This window comes from Trachinotus anak, unplaced genomic scaffold, assembly GCF_046630095.1.
Source record: "Trachinotus anak isolate AG129_WGS33_773 ecotype Australia unplaced genomic scaffold, CSIRO_AGI_Tana_v1 ptg000032l, whole genome shotgun sequence".
Taxonomy (NCBI): domain Eukaryota; kingdom Metazoa; phylum Chordata; class Actinopteri; order Carangiformes; family Carangidae; genus Trachinotus; species Trachinotus anak.
This window is the reverse complement of record NW_027273883.1, coordinates 9,416,649-9,435,621: the sequence shown is the minus strand read 5'-3', so window position 1 is coordinate 9,435,621 and position 18,973 is coordinate 9,416,649. Positions and strand designations below refer to the sequence as shown.

Genomic DNA, 18,973 nt, shown 5'->3' with positions numbered 1-18,973 from the left:
GGTGCAGTCAGCGTCTGGGTGCGCTCCAGACACACGCTCGCTCACACACACGGATCTGAGAACCTGTGTTTAAGGTCCGGACAGAGCTCTGCCGATAGTCAGGACCTGATGAGTCGTCCGTCTCTTGAGAGTGTGTAGCTCTGGTGTGTTTGCATGTGTAAGTGCGCGTGTTTTATATGTGCACGCGTGTGCACTTTGTAGTGTAGAGACAAAGCGTGACGAGCTGCACCACACACCTCAGTGCACACTATCTGATGGAATAAAGTGCGGGTGTCATCCTTAGATTACTACACACTGCCCGCTCCCTGTGCCACTGCAAACACAATGAACTCTAACGGCGACGGCCCTGACACTTCTGGCAAAGCCGAAAGCGGATCATCGCCAATCTTCCCCACGGCTCTGACTTCACCCGTCAACTGGCTGACGCTGAGAAAATTGCTCTGTGTTGGTGTGCACCAGCAGCTCGGGGTCTGGCAGTTCTGGGGCCTGGCAGCAGACGGACAGAAAACAAAGCGCATTTACTTGTTCAAACTGATCTCCTCAAATTGTGTTTAGTTTATCCGTTCTGCCCTCTTTCTCTCTCCTCTTCCTTCCGTCCTCCAGTCAGTACACGGCAGCTAGTTAGTCCCCACAAAATCGTCCTCCTTTTGCTTCACTTCTTTTCCTGTTGGTCTAGGAAAATAGCTATAATCCCAATGTTGTATCACTGTTGATCACATCCATCTGTCTTTCTGATCTCTGCCTTCCACTTGTTTATATAACCCTGGCCTCCCTCCCCTTGCTTAGAATGTGTGTGTGTGTCAGTGTGGGATCAGTGTCTGCATACTTTGCATACTATTTTGTGAAGGTTAGAGACATGTGTGTGTGTGTGTGTGTGTGTGTGGATGGAAGCAGCGACAATGGTTGCCTTTCAGGTCAACAAACAGTGGCGGTGTGTATGTCTGAATGTGCTTGACTGTCCAGAGTTGACTGAAGCAGAGTGTACATTTGGATGTCTCTTTGGCCCTTTCACTATCTACTACCCATTAATTTATCCATGCAGGCTCACACAGAGGCATCACAGTGCCTCTTTATGTTAAATGGCCATTTTTATGGCTGCAGGGATGTGCACGGCTGTCTGCTGACAAGAAATGTGTACATGCTTGTGTGAGGCATTTGTAAGACGGGTATGGGTAAAGCAGAAATAAACGCGACTGCGACTGTGTTATGAGTTATGCTGATGTGAACATGGCTCAGTGAAAGGTATCTGCTCCATATCTTTATAGTGATGAAACAGAAATCATTGCTAACAGCTACTCCAACCTGTCAGTACATTTTGCATCAAGACATGCATAATGCAATCCCTGTGTTCATGCTCATTGCCGCTTGTACTATCATTACTGCTATTGGCAATAAAACTGGCAAAACAACTGCGATGGTGGGAGCTAACGACGCTACACTGTGCGTCTATGACTTTCATTGTCCCGTAAAGTGCGAAAGACAACACAGTTTTGCTATTATAGTAGCACCTCTACGTGTTCTTAATCAACTGATCATAAAGTATCAGCTCTAATCTGCCACGAGCTATATTTACAAACATCTTTATGCATTCAATTTGAAACATGCTGTTCCCTATTATCAAGTCAAATAAAGTCAACTTTATTTATGAAGTGCTTTTAACAAAATAGGGTCATCACAAAGTGCTTTATAGGGAAAGAAAGGACATAATTACAGACAAAAAGAGAGCACTGCAAATCCTGTGTGAGTGTGTGTGTGTGTGTGTGTGTATGTGTATTTGTGTGTCTGCGAAGTCCCTGTGTGGGCAACCCCCTCGTGGGTGTATTTGTTTTTGTCGCAGTGTGCGAGGACGGAAGGGAGGTAATAGCAAATTGTGTACCCTATCCCCCAATCCCCTTTTTTTCCTTCTCTCTCTCATCGAAATCAAATTTTTAATGGGCTTCATTGGTGCCACCGTGGAATAAGTGTTGCCAAAGCACTTAAGGGGCTTAAGTCAGCAGTGTGCTGAAAATATTAAGCACTCAAACAGCCTTACAAGGATCCCTGGCTGCTTAAGTATGCTGAGGAGGTCGTGCCAGCATTTAATACCAATTGTATTAAAGCGCTCCGACAACGGAGAGGAACAGAAATATAGATATATACAGTATGTACCACAACTAGGGATAGATGGAGAGATAGAGGCTGGCGGGAATAATGGAAAGAGCCAGTGGAGGCATGCCGTGGGAGACAAGAAAGACTCAAGGAAGACTTTTGTGGAGAAAAGAGTACAACCACATAGAAAGGAGAGAAGAGGAAGTGAAAGGAAGTGAGACAGTTGGGAGAGGTAAAGGAGGAAAGGAGAGAAGAAAAAAAAGAAGAAAAAATAGAGGCAGTGTTGGGGAGGAGAGATGCGAGGGAATCAGGCCAAGGTGTGGGAGGTAAGGGTTGATGGGGTAGCTGTGAACCAGCAGCAGAAGGCTAATGCAGAGATTCTATCGGGAGGCTTATCCAAGATTAAATTTCTTTTTGTCCTTAAGGCGCTTCTTGGGTAAGCGGAAGTGTCGAATTTATTTCTTATGTCTCCCTTGAGGTTGTGCAGGAGAGCGGGTTGGGAGCGTATGTGTGTGTATGTGTGTGTGAGCATGTGGTGTGGTTCATGTATATGCGCCTTGTGTAGGTGTGAATCTTGAGGGTTTATTAGCTGGCAAAGTGTGAGGGAGGGCATGTGTTCCTGAAAGGTGAAGATAAATCAAATGAACATCTCCCCAAGGGTGTTTCAGCAAAACAGAACATCCAAGTTTTAGTGTGGTTACATTAATGTAGGCATATGACTCGTACATATGGATGATATTCATGAATATAGATTGTGTATATTCTGAGTGCAATTCAAATAGCATTTTCAAGCTTTCTTTTTTTATGTTTTATGGAGCTGCCACAAAGTCCCAGAGTAGTAGAAAGTTAAATCACTCACAGGGAAGTATTATCTGAACTGTCCTGATTGAGTAATCTCCTCTGGGATTCTCTCCAGTGTAAACAAAACACACAATACTATTTGCAAAAACCGATGAGCTTGGTCCCTTATATGCTATCTTCAACTTCACAAGGAAAGCATTTGAAACAGGACTTTTTTTTCTTTTTTTTTTTTACATTTTGACCCAAGTCTGAAGTGATATGAGTGTAGGTGTGCTCAGCCCCTCCTTGGCCCTTTGCTCTCCTGGTTTTTTTTCTGATTGCTTGTTTGTCTGGCTGACTTGGTGTTAATAGCTAGCCTAGAGCCATGGACTAGCTAGCTAGCTTGCTCTGAACTCTCTAATTAGAAAAGCCACTGCTTCTCGATCTATGGACACTATCAGTGACTGCAGTTTCTGGAGGCACGGCTCAGGCTACTTCCTGCTCACCACACGCTGCTGGGCAAAGGGATCAATAGGGCCCAATCATTTGGGTACATTCCAAGTGACACCACCCGGCTTTCTTCACACAATTTAGGATTACAAAGTTTTGATTTTCTTTATTTTTCACAGTCTGTTGACAGTGGAGCCTGGCAAATAAATAAAAGTCAATACGCCTCACATCATGACTGGCTAACAAGAATACAAAGCAGGATCTGAATCACTGGCTGTTTGAAATGACATGGTTTGGAAGGGAATGCACAAGCAGGGTGTGCGTTTTTTCATATACTCCTACTTCTGCCTCACCTTTCTTTGTGTATCAAGACTAAACCCAAAGACTGAGTCAGTTTCTGGCAGACAGCGGGCTTGGCACTGGTTTTACAGAGTGGAAGGAAGGACATAAAGGCGCTGTGGTAACCATTGTAGACATCATATTATTAGTCTCATCCCATTAGGCATTTACGGTGCATCAGTCGTACATTAAAGGAGACAATTTCATCCTATTCTTTTTGAGCCTGGCAAAGAACTGAGCATGCATTTTAGAACAAAAAAGTCTCAAGTGACAGACTGCAAGAACTGAAGATGGAGAATGATACTGATGGCTCGAACTTTAGTGCAGCTAAAGAAGCCATCTGAAGCTCACTGCTCCAGCAGTAGCGCTCTCCTTTTGTTTAATTCTCTGTGGTGAAGTCACTTAATCAGAAAGAGCAGTTATTTAACAAACACAGGACTAAGGACCTTTCTCACATGTGCATGCTTTCATCCTGACGACTATCAGAAACTTTGCTGTCTTGGGGACATACATGAATGTGAGCCAGAATCGCAAAATCTCTCCGCAACACATTCTGGGGAATCTTGCTCTTTAATGCCAGTGCAGACAAAAGCTAAACGCTAGATGACTCTGAGGTGAAAAAAGTATTAAGAGATTAAGAGGAGATTCTAACAACTTTTTCAAACCAAGCCTGGAAATTAAACAAAGTGGCACAAGTGAGTTTCTTGCTGTCCAAGCACAGAATCAGATTTATATTCTCAGATTATATTCTTGTACCACAGTGAGGACTGAGATCCCTAAATACAACTTCGAGTGTTACCTGCTTTTACTTTCATCACATTTCTTTTGTTTTCCCTGTATTTTCCACTCTTCTCTGGTATGCAAAACATTTTTGGGTGAACTCCAGGCAAGTCAGAGCACTTGGTTAAGGTATGAAAAAGCTAGTGGTGTTGGTTTAACACTGGAAAAGGTCAATGGCAGCTTGAGATGGGATGCACTGACTCACAAACTCTCCCTAACTCTAAACCAAGTGTTTCTGTAAGCTTAACCCATCAACACAACAACTTAACAGGCCAGAAAAAGCCACCGCAAAAAGTCGTACTAGTTACGTATGAAAAGGGCTTCATGAGAGGCAGCTGCCATTTCTTGAGCAAATAACATCTGCAGCGCTAGCAGCAGTTGAGAGAGATACAGCAGGATTCTAGGGAGCAACAAGTTTTCTTATTTGGTCAGATGAAGAGAACTGAGGGATACAAGGTGTTGGAGTATGTAAGGAAGCATGGCCAGAAACTTTTGAACACAGACATGACATGCAAATGTGCTCCTGGCCCTTGCTGTTTTCATACATGCATGAATACATACTCATCTCACAAAACATATACAGTTTCAACAGGAGAAGGCATTACAGGCATATTTTATTTATAACCATGCACCTCCACCCCCATTGGGATGAAACGGCGCAGAAAGCTCAGTCATCCCTTACTCGGTAAGATAAATGCAAACAACGTTACCTGCCAAGTTGAGAACGTGTTTCTGTGTGTGCTGTGAACCACATGCTACACACCTACCTGCTGCAAGTAACACTCATTATCCACGTGGCACCCTACCTCCCAGTGACAGGCTACGGACTCCCTGCTCACTGTTTTCCCTGCTGCCGCGCACATGTCAGTCTCTCTTCTTTTTGTTCGCGGTGCATGTGCTAACATTTGCATGTCGCGTGTGTGGAATTCTTCTTTGTTCCCTCATGTGTGCACTTCTGACAGATCAGAAGACCATGTGTGTACTTCTGACAGTCGTTACTGTGCCTATATGTGCGTGCACGAGTTCATTTTCTCGCTGTGCGCTTTCCAGGTACGTGCGTTATTGATGTGCATATCAGCCTGTCAAGGCCGCAGCTTATGACGCTCCACTCCTGTGCTCTCCGCAGGAGGACAGTTTGCATATCTCGGCGTGGATGTGTAGCTGGAAGCGGGGTCTGGACCGGGCTAGCTCTGCGCTGTCGTGGCGTACTGTGGGTGATTAAAAGTGCGCAGCTATGTGCCACCTCGCCGGGGGGGGGGGGGTTCATCACCAACCGCCTTGCCCCCATTCCGCCAATTCACAAACGCCTAACAAAGGGATAATTTCTCCCTCGCATGATATAATCTTTCCTTTCACCCATTCCCTCAATGGAGCCCTTTATGGCTTTTTATCACATCTCTCCTTCCCTCCCTCCCTCCCTCCCTCCCTCCATCTCCTGTCTTTCTCCCTCTGTCTGCTGCTTTAGCGACCCCTCCCCACTCGCCTGTCTCTCTCTCTGCCTCTGTTGCTTTTTTCCACTCCTTTTCTTGGTCTTCTCTTCTTTCACTCTGACCTTACAGAGGGTCTCTGCACTGGAGTCACTCTTGTTACCCTTTCTCTCTCTCTTTCTCTCCATCTCTCTCTCTCTCTCTCTGGAGGAAAATCACACACTCATCAGTTTGCCGGCTCTGTTCCTGACGAGCAGGCTCGCAAGGAGAATATTAACGAAGCTCCTCAGCCAATTAACACCTAAAGCACATAACAACCTTTTATGCCAGCAGACACACTCGCATGCATGTGCGCGCACACTCACACACACATACACACATGCACAGTCACACTCCTGCATACAAACATGCAGGAAAATACACACATTGGTTACAAAAACAGTTCAGCCGAAACACACCTACTCATAGAAAAGAGGCTCGCATAAACAGAAACACAGAGTCCCAAAGCAAAAATACACTCTCACACACATACGCAAATGCTTCCACACATACACACACACACACTGATAAACCGTGCTGATGAGTGTGGCTGTAGAAGGAGGGGAGCATTTATAGGAACAAGGGGAAGTAATGTGGAGGGAAAGGTGATGTAAACATAGCGATGAGCAGCAGTGTGACAGAGAGGGAGAAGGCAGGAAAGGAGGGGTGACGGGGAGGGAAGGAGAGATAGTGAGAGCAAGGTGAAAGACAGATTTATGGAGTGTGAAGAAAGGCATAAAGAAAAGGGGAAAATCAGTGATAGAAGGTTAACGTGGCCTGGCTGCTTCTGACATAGTTCATGCTAATTTGAAGGGTTTAATAGTGGGTGGGTGCACAGACACACACTCACTCACACACACACACACACACACACACACACACACACTTCTGGACACGTGGGGCTGTATCCTCGTATGCATAAAACATGGCAAGAGAGCAGGAGCAGGGGGCGCGAGGGAGATAGGGAGAACAAGTGCGAACGGACAAAAAGCGTATGGTAATGACCCGGATAACGAAAGGCGGCCACAAGGGGTGGAGAGTCAGAGAGAGAGAGAGTGAGAGAGGGGCAAGTGTGAATGTGATAAAGTAACGGTGAGGAGGTTGAGTGAGAGAGAGAGAGAGAGAGAGAGAGAGAGAAACTTTCCTCACGGCCTGCTGCTTTTGGATTGAACAGCGTGCAAATGAAAAATGGAGATGAAATAATTAGACAGGCTGACTAGAAGCGCTCATCTAAATATGTAAATGCACTTAATTTTACTTTGATTTGCTCCACTGCCTCCCTATCACTCTCCCACTTCTATCTCTCCCACTTTCTTCCTTCCATTCTTTCCCTCTCATCTGTTCCCATCCGCTCTCTCTACATGTTTTTCATCTCCTGCCCCCCCCCTCCGTCACGTGTTTCCTCTCCCTCTTTGTCCTTCTGTCTACTCTGTTTTCTCTCTCTGCATATTAACACTACACTATGTTAATACACTGTAGGTATGTCAGCTCATTTATTCACTCTTTTTATGGACTAGGAGTCGTGTGTATATCAGAGAAAGAGAGAGTGCGTTTAATTAGTTCATTCATGCCTGTCTGACTCTGTGACGGGGTGTGCTTGTCTGTGCATGGTTACACACACAGCACCATGCATGCATGCGTACAGGTTTGTGGTTTGGATTTGTTCAAGCCCATCTTAATACAATATTCAGATGCCATATGTGCAATGTTACTGATCCCTGAAAGTATTGATACAATCAATCCATCCAGTCAACACAGGCTGTAAGAAGTTCAGCTAATACTAATATGAGGCTTTAGCAGTCTGAGTTCGCCAAATGAAGTGGGAATCTGCCAAAGTGGCAGAGTTTTGGGTAAAATATTCCCTCCTTTCATTTCTAGAACACACTGTTTCCTTACTGAGCCAAGGCAGAGGGATATGGTTGCACCCACCTTTGGGATCACTGAGGTCTGGACCACTGTATACAAAAAAAGTCGTGGAATTGTGGCATACAATAACTCTACTGTGGTCCTGTACACCGCCAAGATCAAACACTTTCTCATCTGATCACCAGCGTCATTGCTTGTGTGCGGGTAGGTGGAGTGAATGATCTTGTTGTTTCTGCAAATCCTTTACTCAACACAGTGTTCTTTGGCTATATCATGCTTGTAGAACTTGTAGTTCAGTACCTTTAAGCTTTTGTGTGGTCAACAGTGTCTGTCTATTATTATGCCAACTAGTTAGTGTCACTTGAGTGAATGAACAAGCTAGCTAACATTAATTCCATAAATCCAATGTCAGACTGATAAACTGTCAGTGAAAGTTGAGTTTCAATTCAGAATTCAGTTTGCGTAAGGCTTTTAAATGCATGTTAAATTGAAGTAAACCCTATATGTTTGTATTTTCATTGCAAGATTATCTCAGCGGAGGCTGACAACATTTGCATATAAATATCAATTGACCCTGTGTGTACTTTCTTCACAGACACAGACGGAAATGAAAAGACTGCATCAATCAAAGGTGAACTTAGGGAGGAGAAGAGATACAGAACCAGATGAGGAGAAAGAGGGGAGGTGAAGGAGATGAGAGAGGAGGAGCAGGTACTGTGCTCAGGATAGAATGAGCATCATGTCCCTGTGCTCTTCAATACAAACAAAACTAACTGATCTGATCACATTCAAACAATGTAGCCTAATTACCACAGACATTTATGTTCTTTGGTAATTACAGTGTGAAGCTATAGGCTCAACTTAACACAACACATTTCTAAAACCCTGGGTATGGCTATGTTTGGTGTCAGACAATATCAAAAAGAAACATGCAGTATGAGACTATATGGATGAAGATAACTGGTTGATTTTGCAAACCCAGACTGCCTCATAAGACTCAGCGCAGTTTCGCCTTACTTTATTCACTTTATTATCTGACAGCTGGAGCGTTTGTGCAGTCCGTGTTGATTCGTCCCAGATACCCTTCGTGCCCACAGTGATGTTAGCTACAAGCTCCAGTTCTTCCCTATCATTTCCCTTCAGTCTGTCTCCTTTTTCCTCTCATCTCTGTTCATTCCTGAAGTAGTTTCATAGAGCGCTAAAGTTTTTTGCTCAGGAAAATTTGCGCTTAATCAGACCCATGTGTATCTTTTCCATTGCCTGTTCACCTCACATTCTTGTCTGTACACACCTTTTACAGTTGAGCAGGGTGTCACTTCACAGCACTATGAGGGGGAGGAATGATTACAGTTATTATTAGCTATTTTAATGTACGTACAGTATAGCATGAGAGTATCATATCATGTAAGACTTGAAACAATTCAAACTTTTCCTGTGTTCTCGTGTCTGTTTGTAAAACTGGAGACAACTTGACACCCATGTTGTGATTCATATATAAAGATGGTTCTCTAATCCAACAGATAAGGCACAATGCATTTGATCTTGTTTTGAACAATTCTCTTGAAGCTGCCCGTGTAGTTCACATTTATACTGTCTATTATAAGTCCACTAATTATGGTAACAGTTCACAGATCCTGTTATAATTAAATACATTGTGCATAAATTCTGAACGTGACTGGTTTCTGCACCTTGTAAACAAAAACTGGCTGCAAAGCAGTGTGAAATTAAAAGCTCCCGTCCTTTCATATTTTTCAGGAATTTTAATAATTGCTTTTTTAGTGTATGTTGACTGAACATATTATTAAATTAGATAGTGTGTTTTCATTGTTACATGTATTTACAAACTCTTCTCTTAAAACAGAGATATCAATTTTAATGAGGCTACAGTACCTGGGAGCATAAATGAAAAATGATAACGAGAGCGTGTTTATGTGTGTCTTAGTGCATGCACACCTAGTCTGTGTGTGTGTGTGTGTGGATTATAGATGATAAGAGTCACCGTGAAAAAAGGCAGCTGTCCTTCTTAATGACAATCTGTCAACGCTCTTTTCTAACTGCTCCTCCTCTTTCATCTGTCTGTCTTCTCTTTCTCCGTTCTCCTCAGTTTTACTCCGACTTGTACCAAACATCCCTCACTGGGACACACTTCCTGTTCCTACAAGGTGACCCTGACAGCAGTCATTCATTTTACTTGTTTGAGTTTCATTTTTATTTTTTATTTTTTTTATTTTTTGGCTTTCCCTTTCTCTCCACCTACAGTTGTCTCTTTTTTTCCAATCTGAATATGTCCTTTTTGGACTTTTTAATGGGATATCAGAAAAATAATGATTACAGTGTTGTGAGGTGTTTGGAGCTTTTGCATCATTGTAGTCGAGCATCTTGATCTATGATCTATATACAGTAAGTGTGTTGTATTGATTATAATAACCAGTATCACAGTGTTCGATGGATGTTAATAATGCAAGAGAACAATGGGACACAAATATTCTTATATTGCTACCTAACTCCCTCAATAAAGTCAATGGACTACAGGGTATTTTGTTGCTGTTGGTGTGTGTAAATGTTTTAACTTGTTTTTTATTGTGTTATCACTCTACACAGCACTTTGCTTCACGTCTGCTTAAGATTATGCTGCGCAAATAAAGTTTTACTTGAGCATCTACACATTTTAACTTCCCACATCACAGTTAAATGATCATATCAGACAAGTGATGATCAATGCAGACAAATGACTGTCTCACTAATTGTGACACATGCTCAGGCTAATAATTGTGCTTTTAAAGTCAATGGTTTATAAACCGATTAAAGTAATGATTACTGATAGATAAAGCAAGTGTGATTTATTGGATCAGAGCAAGTTTATCACTTTTCTTTCAGGCTATAACGTCTCTCTCTTTTTCACCATCTGTCTTTCAAACACTGCCGTCTCAAGTCCAGCAAAGTAAAGCAACTTGGTTTTGTTTTGATTTCTTTTACTTCTTTGTTGTACATGTTGTTTTTGTGGCTTTGCTATTTTTCTATTTTCGTGGTTTTTTTTCTCTCTCTCTCTGAGGAGAAAAGAAAGGCGACGTTCTCGCTGTTTGTTTTCTAACATCAGATAGCCAAAGGTATCAAATGCAGCATATTTTTCCCTCTGTCCCGCCCTCACCAACTCTCCACACGCTGCCCACATACACCAGTACTGTGCTAAACAGCCAGCTGGTGTGTTCAAGGTACCTATCACTGCCTCCACACAAGTGACCTGACACAGCACTGTTTTTATTCATGTGCCCTTTCCTCCTCTCCTCCTCAGCTCTCTTCTTCACATCCTCCAGCTCTAACTACCCTCAGGCTCTGTTTATTCATTTATGAGGCACCACCACTGTTTTTATCTTTGTAATAAGCATTAGCGCTCTCTCGCACTGGACTGAGCAATGACCATATGGCTGCACAAACACACACAAATTAGTCACTACTGCATGGGAAAAATTAAGTTGACATATCTGCAATATATTAATCATCCTTTTAATACGCAGAGATACACACACAGGCACTGGCAGGCCTCAACAAAGGCTCTTGTCTCCAATTGTTTTTCAACTAGACTAATGATTGATTATTATGAGTTTCGGTTTAAGAAAAGAAACTTCTCAGAAAAGCTGTCAAATTCTACTTCACCATACTGTTTATTAGGACTGTCAGTCACACACAGCTCTCAGTGGATCACAGCCAGGGCTGAAATGAGCAAAAGCTGGTTCAGCCTAAATCCCCCTTGTGCCAAGTGGAAAAAAAAAAAAAAAAAATTATCAATTCATCAAAGAGATTTTCTTTCCCTCGTTTATTGTGCACTGGGATACTGGGCGCTGTTTGCCTTTAACAAGCAAATACTTGCTCAAACGGCTTTAACGAGCAGATAGCACACCGTTCCCTCTCAGAACACAGTGCACAGTGAATTCAACACACTAACACACACGCACGCTCGTACATTGCTCTATTTACTCCTGGATGACTCAAAGTGGACGGAGAGTCTGCCAAGCCACAGCAGAGGGATCCATCAAATGAGCTGAAGTAGCTCTCAGCAATTAGCCAAGCCTAAATATTACATACCTCCTGCCTCCTTTTCAAAATTCCAGACTTCACATTTCATTCAGCTGGATCAACAGTACGGTTGGTTAGCTACCTTGAGGGAACTTGGGGGATATGAGACCATTTAGAGACTATGCACAAGAAGAATTAGACCCCAACTAGCATGACTAATACTTTAAACACTGCTGCTATCAGGCAGTGTTTTATCTGTGAGGCCCCAGTACACCTGTTGATAATTCTAATGAAGAGAGTAACACTCCCAGCAGGGGACAAAATTAAACTGCAGCAGTCGCAAACAGGCCTAATAAGGCTCTATGCAGGGCCCGTACAAGAATACATAGATTCCACGTTGTGTGTGTGTGTGAGAGAGAGAGATGGAGGGGTTCCAATTTTATTCCAGGACTTGAAAAAAGCCCTCATAACTGAGAGCATGTTTGCATAAGTATTCCATATGTGTTCATCGAACAGGGCGCACTATGCCACCCACACACACTCACACACACAGACACACACTGTTTTATGATTGCTGTGGCTCTGACAGCGGCCCTCCTTTAATTTCCTTTTAGTCTTAAATGAGAGCTTCAGCCCATGGTTTGGTAATGATAGTTATTACATTGCTCTGCCTGCAGGAGGCTGTCACACTGACACACACACACACACACACACACACACACACAGACACTTACATGCCATTTAATTGACACGTGCAATTGTGCAGTTCAGTCATGAAGTTATTTTGGGAGGAACTGACACAGTAAAACATGCAAATGCACTCATGCATGCAAAAACACAATAACACACACAATCCCCCACCCCACCCCCCACAGCATCACATACACACACACACACACACACACACATCCATTGCAGCTGGTCTTTACTCTACACCAGGCTCCTCATAGTAACATCCATCGCCTAGCAACCACCTATCAGGAAACGCACTTTCCTCCGGACCCAAGTCGCCTGGCCCTGGTAGTCAGCCAATCAGGTGAGCTGCTCCCCTGGGACAAGCTACTGTGATCAAGAAGAGCTGTGGGGGGGTGGGGGCGAGTCAGTAAGGCTTCAGTGTCACCAGCACAAGCCTCTCTCTCTTTTTCCTCAGTCAAGCTTTTCACTGCTCGCTGTTTTTATGCTCTTTTGACACGGTTATTGATGTCAAAGCACTTGAACCTCATTCGTCAGCTCCATTCCTCTATCTCGCCCTCTCTCTTCATGTAGGAGGCACTGTATAACTTTAAAACCCAAATCTCTTTCGTAAATACTCTAAATCAGATACACATAGTAACTGTGGGCTGTGATTTCTATCAGTACAGGCTCACAGACAGATCTGGATTAAAGAGAGATGTGGTAGCACAATTTTTTTTCAGCAAACATTTTGCGTTGCGCACTTAGATGAATTTGATGTTTCATGTTTCAGTTTCTGTTTCCCAGACTTTATCTTGTCTAATTTAACTTGAGATTCACTGCTATCCTGGATAACAAAGATGCCTCAAACAACAAGACATGGCTGTGACAATATTTTAGATTGTGACAGCGTTTGTAATGCAACGTGTTTTGAGAGGGATTACGTCCCGCCAGAGAATTTCATTTCTTCTCGTAGCTGTCAGGTGATTGACAGTAAGCGGAGCACAATGTAACACAGTGATATGAAAGCACTCAACCTGGGGACTCTCTGGCACAATGAGATAATGATAAAACAGAAACTTTAACAAGACCAAATCAAGGCTTCATTTTTAGCTGTGATGGATTTTATGTCTTAGGCAATTTCCAAGTCTGTGCAAGTTGTTTTTCAAGCAGAATGGAAATGGCAGGAAAAATTACTTCTTAAGATGGTGGAAAAATGAACTATGTTGTCTCCAGCTCTGTTAATGCACCACTGGGAAAATACAAAAAGAAGAGAGACACGAACTTAAACAAACAACAATATTATCCAGTAGCAATAAAAACTAAGATGAGCCTCCTGCTTCCTCATGTGACGCTGACTCTAATCTCACAAGAACTCGCTAGATCCAATGAAACCCCAATCAAAACAGCAACGGGGCCAGAGGAGCAGACTCAGCACGCTCAGCCTCACCTCACACTACAATAAACTCTGCTCTCACTGGTTACTGTCAGATCTGCTGCCGGACTGCATCTGTCGCCGTGCAGTGTGGGATTAGGTCAGGATCTTTAGAGATGTTGGGTTATAATCATCAGATATGTTTGACATTATTGGGGTAGCTCAGATCAATCTGCAAGTTCACAGGGTTAGCAGAAATTGAAGCTTAAAATCCCTCTCTCTACCACATAAATTTAGGCTGACCACTGGTCCTGATCAAGCCTTTGATCCAATTTTCTGGGTGGTCAAATCAGCTGTAAATCAGCCTGATAATCCTCTGGCATACCACCAGCCTGACTCCGTCTCTGTCGTACGCCTTTCCTGCCTCTCTCTCTCATTCTACACTGCACCTGTTTTCTTCTTCTGCTCCTGTGCCGTGCAATAAAGAGCTATTTTGGGTGTCCAGGGTTTTGAGTATAAAAGCCCCATTCATTTTGCATTTCTGCTTGGTAGGTAACTGGCAGTTGGAGCACCTCCAAAGATTAGATGGGCATTAAACTACCCTGGATGAATCATCAGTGCAAAACACGAGCAACTGCATATTGAAATACCAGGTTATCTGAGGTACAAGCCAGTACACATATACAAAACTCTAAGGACGGATGTCAACTATGACTCCCAGGTTGCATTTTGGTATGAGACATCCAGTTGGCAAGCTACAGAATGATGTCATGTGCGTCAATAACTGCAAATGGAAGCAAAATACTACACTTTAAAGCAACCTCATGTGATATTTAACAATTAAAATGAACTATATGTAAGTTTTTCTATTGCTACACACCGGATATTAGCATTAACAGCTGTTTACCTACCAGTCTAGAACAAAGGTTGCAATTTCAGCATCTAACTTCATTCCCTTACTCACCAAGAGCTGTCTCCAGTGATGGAAAGCAACCTTTTTGTTTTGCTTCTATCATATCACTTCTTTTCTTCTATTGATCTTAGCATGCCAACCAGCTAGCACTTTTGCAATAGCGAGTCACTGTAGTGCCCAATGCCTTGAAGATGTAGCACAGTTAAAAGGGCATAACATAACCTTCTATATCCTAAATCCAACGATGGCTGTTAATGCTAATGTTGGCTGCACGGCAATAGCAAATAGGGGTCCTTTAAATCTGATCAATTTTCAGCAACTATGCTTTGATCTCAGTTACGGTAACAAAGTGCTCTGAATTTACAGATCTGATTTACAAGCATAATTGGCTTTTCCTCCATTGTGTGGCAGCTGAGGGTTTAGACCTATCTAGTGGGAAAAGAAAAACACAATTTGTCACCTTTAATTGAACCGCAAAACTCCAGTGAATCTATGTTGAGGAATACTGACAATATCAGTTAGAAGAAAACTTTCAAACGTTTATTTACAGTGGTAAAAATGTTTCTGAATCTGGCAGCTCCTCTCATTTCAGAGGTTAGAGGCTCCATTCCAACTGTGGTCCCTCATGCTAATAAAAATGTATGTGCACAAGTGTGAGGAACTCAGGCAACAAGCATCTGTCAAGCAGTATGTTATTATGTTACCATATCATCATTTCAGGCAGCAGGAAACACTGAAAACCTCCTGCTTTTTGTCCCACTCCATCCCTCCCTCCTCTGCCCTGCCCTCCTCTGTCACTGTGTCTGTATCCGTCTGTCCCTGTGCCTCAGCTGCGATCCCTCCATCATTTCTATCTCTCCCTGGTGTGCTGTGTTTTTTCGCCTCATCGCTTCACCGCCCCCCCCCCCTTTTCCTCTCTGGCCCTCTCTCTCTCTCTTTCTCTCTCTCTCTTTCTCTCCGTCTCCCTGTTGTTCTCATTCAATACCCTACATCCCCTTCCTGCGTCCCCCCACCTCCATCATGCCACTTCTTCTTGACTGCCCCACCGCCACTCCCTCCTTTACTCGCCGTCCTTCTTCATGTCATCATGCATCATGCCATCTCTTATCTGTTTGTCACATTCTGTTTCTTGCTGGGTATTCATAATCCGTTACACTATCTCTCTCTCACTGTCTTTCTTCATGTTCTGTGTTTCATCTCCCCTACGTGACGCAATTATCGAGCTTACATCGCTGTCCCTGTCTTTCTCCCCATCTCACATGTGTCCACGCTTCAGTGTGTGTTTGACCCTGTGTGTGCAAGTGTCCGCATCTTACACGTCTATACACAGAGTTTTTGATGTTATTATTATTTCCCATTTTTATTTTCATTCAAAGAAAAAGATTCTTTTCACATTTTTTTGACAAGCTAAACTATCAAGAATGCAAAACTCTTACCCTGTGGATTATAAACACAACATTTGCAGCAACAACATTTTTTTATTTTCATATTACTTCCAGGAGCTCTTGGATGGCGGATCTGCAGCATAATCATAATTTCTGCATTTTCTCCTCGTTTTCATTTCTGAGTCTATTAGCAGGAGCAGATTCTAAGTAGTCTTTGCCACAGGAGGACCTTGCTTTGCTGTAAACTGTGGTGAACAGTTTCCTCTGCCAGCAGGAAACAGAACAACTTTCTGTTGCGTGGGAGCATAAAATTCAAGTGAAAATCAGTTTGAACGGATCTGGTGTGTTGCTTTCAATAAAACTTTATGGGGTTTTTTGTTGTTTTTTTTTGTTTTTTTTTTGTGAAAATCGTTAAATACTGAAACTGATAAACCACAAACATTCCTCTGTGTGTTCCCAGAATCTGATTGGTATGGTCCCTGTGTCCGGCAGTTATTGCGGTGAACACTGGAGCAGAGTTCAGAGAGAGGACAGGAGAGGGGAGGAGCTAAATAAATTGCACACACACACACACACACACACAAGAGCAGAGAAATTGCAGTTCAAAGTGCTGGTTATATTGGAGTATGGACACACACACACACACAGAAATCATAGCCACATACAAATAAAATGTGAAGTAGAGGCTGATATGCCACAATATATTCGAGCATGGGGACACACACTCAGGCGCATGCAGAGAGCAGACAAATGCAAATTAAAATAGCTAATATCCCTGCGTGGAGTCATAGCATGGTCACACCCTCACACACACACACACACACACACACACACACAATTTTACTGCATTCAAGAGAGCACTTTGATAATGTCACAGCCCTTAGGCCAAAACTGTCCCTAAAGCATCAACCCCCTGATGCTTCAAGTCAGCATCTTAAAATCTGTGTGTGTGTGTGTGTGTGTGTGTACCTGCAAATGTGTGTGTGTCTGTGTACAAGCATGCATGCTCCTTAAAGGCCGACGGTGATGAAAGCTGCCTGCGGCGACAAGACAAGCCTTACCATGACACCAAACACACCCTGGAGGGTTGTAGGCATCCTGCTGCTCATGGAGGAATGAAAGAGGGACGGAGGCACAGATGAGGAGGAGGGGAGAAAGAGTAGAGAGATGTGTGTATGTGAATGGGGGGTGGAAGCCGACCAGACAGAGATGTGCGAATGGAGAGAGTGCTGCGCAGAGAAGGAGAGACTGAGAGGAGAGGTAATTCTTCATGACAGAATGAAGAAGGTAAAACAAAGAGGTAGCAGGAGCCAGAGCGAGGGAGGAAGCAGGAGAGATGTGCAACGTGATAGGTAAAAACAAAGAAATGAGAAAAGATGAAAGGCATCAGAGAGAGATGGAGGGACTCTTCATCAGAGAGGAGGAAGAGGTAGAAAGAGTATTTAACTAAGCCCTGAGGGGAGGAGGAAAATACAAAGCGAGTAGGAGACAGACTACACAAGAAACAAAGCAAAAAGAGGAGCAAGGGATGAACATGAGCGACGAGAAGAGCTGAAGAGGAGCTGCCTTTTGAAAGCTATTTGGTCCTGAGCCCCCCATTAATTCATCCCGCATTTAGCTCTCTCTGTGAAGTGCTTTGGTAACAATGGATTCATCAGGCAGCCTGCGCGATTTGAATTTAACACCAGGAAGAGACACGGGCATGGAAAAAGGGTTTAGGGTAGGGGTGGTGGCAGAGATACAGCGAGGGGAAGGAGAGGAGGGATGGGCTGAGTGTGTGGCGCTCCTTCATTGTGCTGGGGGGCATTCATCGTGAAAAGATGCTCATGGGAAGGGTGGGGTGTCAACTTTTATTGTCACAAAGATGAGTTATTGTTTATTCGCCAGGACAGACACAAAGAGAGGCAAGGGCGGCTTCGTGTGTACGTGCGCACGGGTGTGTGAGTCTGCAAGTGTGTCGGAGATGAGAGGATATATTCATGCAAGTGCGTGCGAGAAGAATCAAACAAGTGGAGGGAAAATTCACTGTGATTACAAGAGCTGGAGGAACTGAAATCATGACATGCAATTTAGAAAATCGTGATTAAATGTCATCGTGGGATGTGCTCACGTGCAGAGTAGGCTACCATGCTGCATTTTCAGGAGGCCACACATTCCTGACATACCCCTTTCCCTGCATAATGGCCTATCCACGCCTCCACTCTCCTTCCCTCTTCTGCATCCTTCCCATTATCCCCCCCCCCCCCCCAACCACTCCATGGCTCTGATGGGATTATTTACCATTTACAGTACACTGCTGAATCATCTGTCACTTCTGTCGCCTGCTCAACTCCCTTTCACACTGAGGTCATTGTGAACCGTAAAACAACAGCAGACAAAAGCATTCCCTCTTTTTTTTCATCTTTTCCCTCCTCTGTCGTTTCCCTCTTCCCTACTTTTCCTGCTCCAATTCTTATCTTCTAAATATGAAAACTAATACGGGATAATGGAGGCACAAATAAGCGCCGCAATCACGTCTTTTCTCCTCCTCCCTCTCCTGCTGACCCCCACAGGCTGAGATAACAGCTCTCAGCTAATACATTGACCAATAAACAACACAGTAAACACCCTGCAGAGTTGTTTGTCCGTATTAACACTTGGAGGATCTATAAAGTCACGCAGTTTATCACCTCTGTGGTCTAACCGTTTTGCACACTTACAAGAGAAGGTCAGAGATATGTGAGGCGTATTGTCTGCAGCTTTTTCCCAATTCTCACTCCAGGATTTTTCCACAAGAACAGTTTGCACCAATTTTATGTATGTATGTATGTCCTCACACTTCCACAAAAGCTGTGATGGGTCCTGC

The 18,973-nt window shown here is 43.5% G+C and overlaps 2 protein-coding genes across 20 annotated transcripts in view; both read right to left on the bottom strand.

The window, feature by feature from the left end:
* Nucleotides 1-18,973, bottom strand: part of rps19 (ribosomal protein S19) — a 249,818-nt gene that overhangs the window by 52,536 nt on the left and 178,309 nt on the right. The window contains exon 1 of one of the 17 annotated variants that reach the window (XM_071468625.1): nucleotides 8,044-8,050. The exons of 14 other annotated variants lie outside the window; for them this stretch is intronic. Coding sequence is in view for 1 of the 3 variants with exons in the window: in XM_071468607.1 (XP_071324708.1) it covers nucleotides 5,063-5,065 (3 nt within the window). In the remaining 2 variants the exon portion in view is untranslated. Of the gene's footprint in view, nucleotides 1-5,062; nucleotides 5,069-6,004; nucleotides 6,009-8,043; nucleotides 8,051-18,973 lie in introns of those variants that run through there. 2 more of the 17 variants (XM_071468621.1, XM_071468607.1) reach the window with 2 other exon arrangements.
* Nucleotides 1-18,973, bottom strand: part of cadm4 (cell adhesion molecule 4) — a 144,438-nt gene that overhangs the window by 39,962 nt on the left and 85,503 nt on the right. The window contains exon 1 of one of the 3 annotated variants that reach the window (XM_071468604.1): nucleotides 523-738. The exons of the other annotated variants lie outside the window; for them this stretch is intronic. The gene's annotated coding sequence lies outside the window, so the exon portion shown is untranslated. Of the gene's footprint in view, nucleotides 1-522; nucleotides 739-18,973 lie in introns of those variants that run through there. 3 annotated transcript variants of the gene reach the window in all.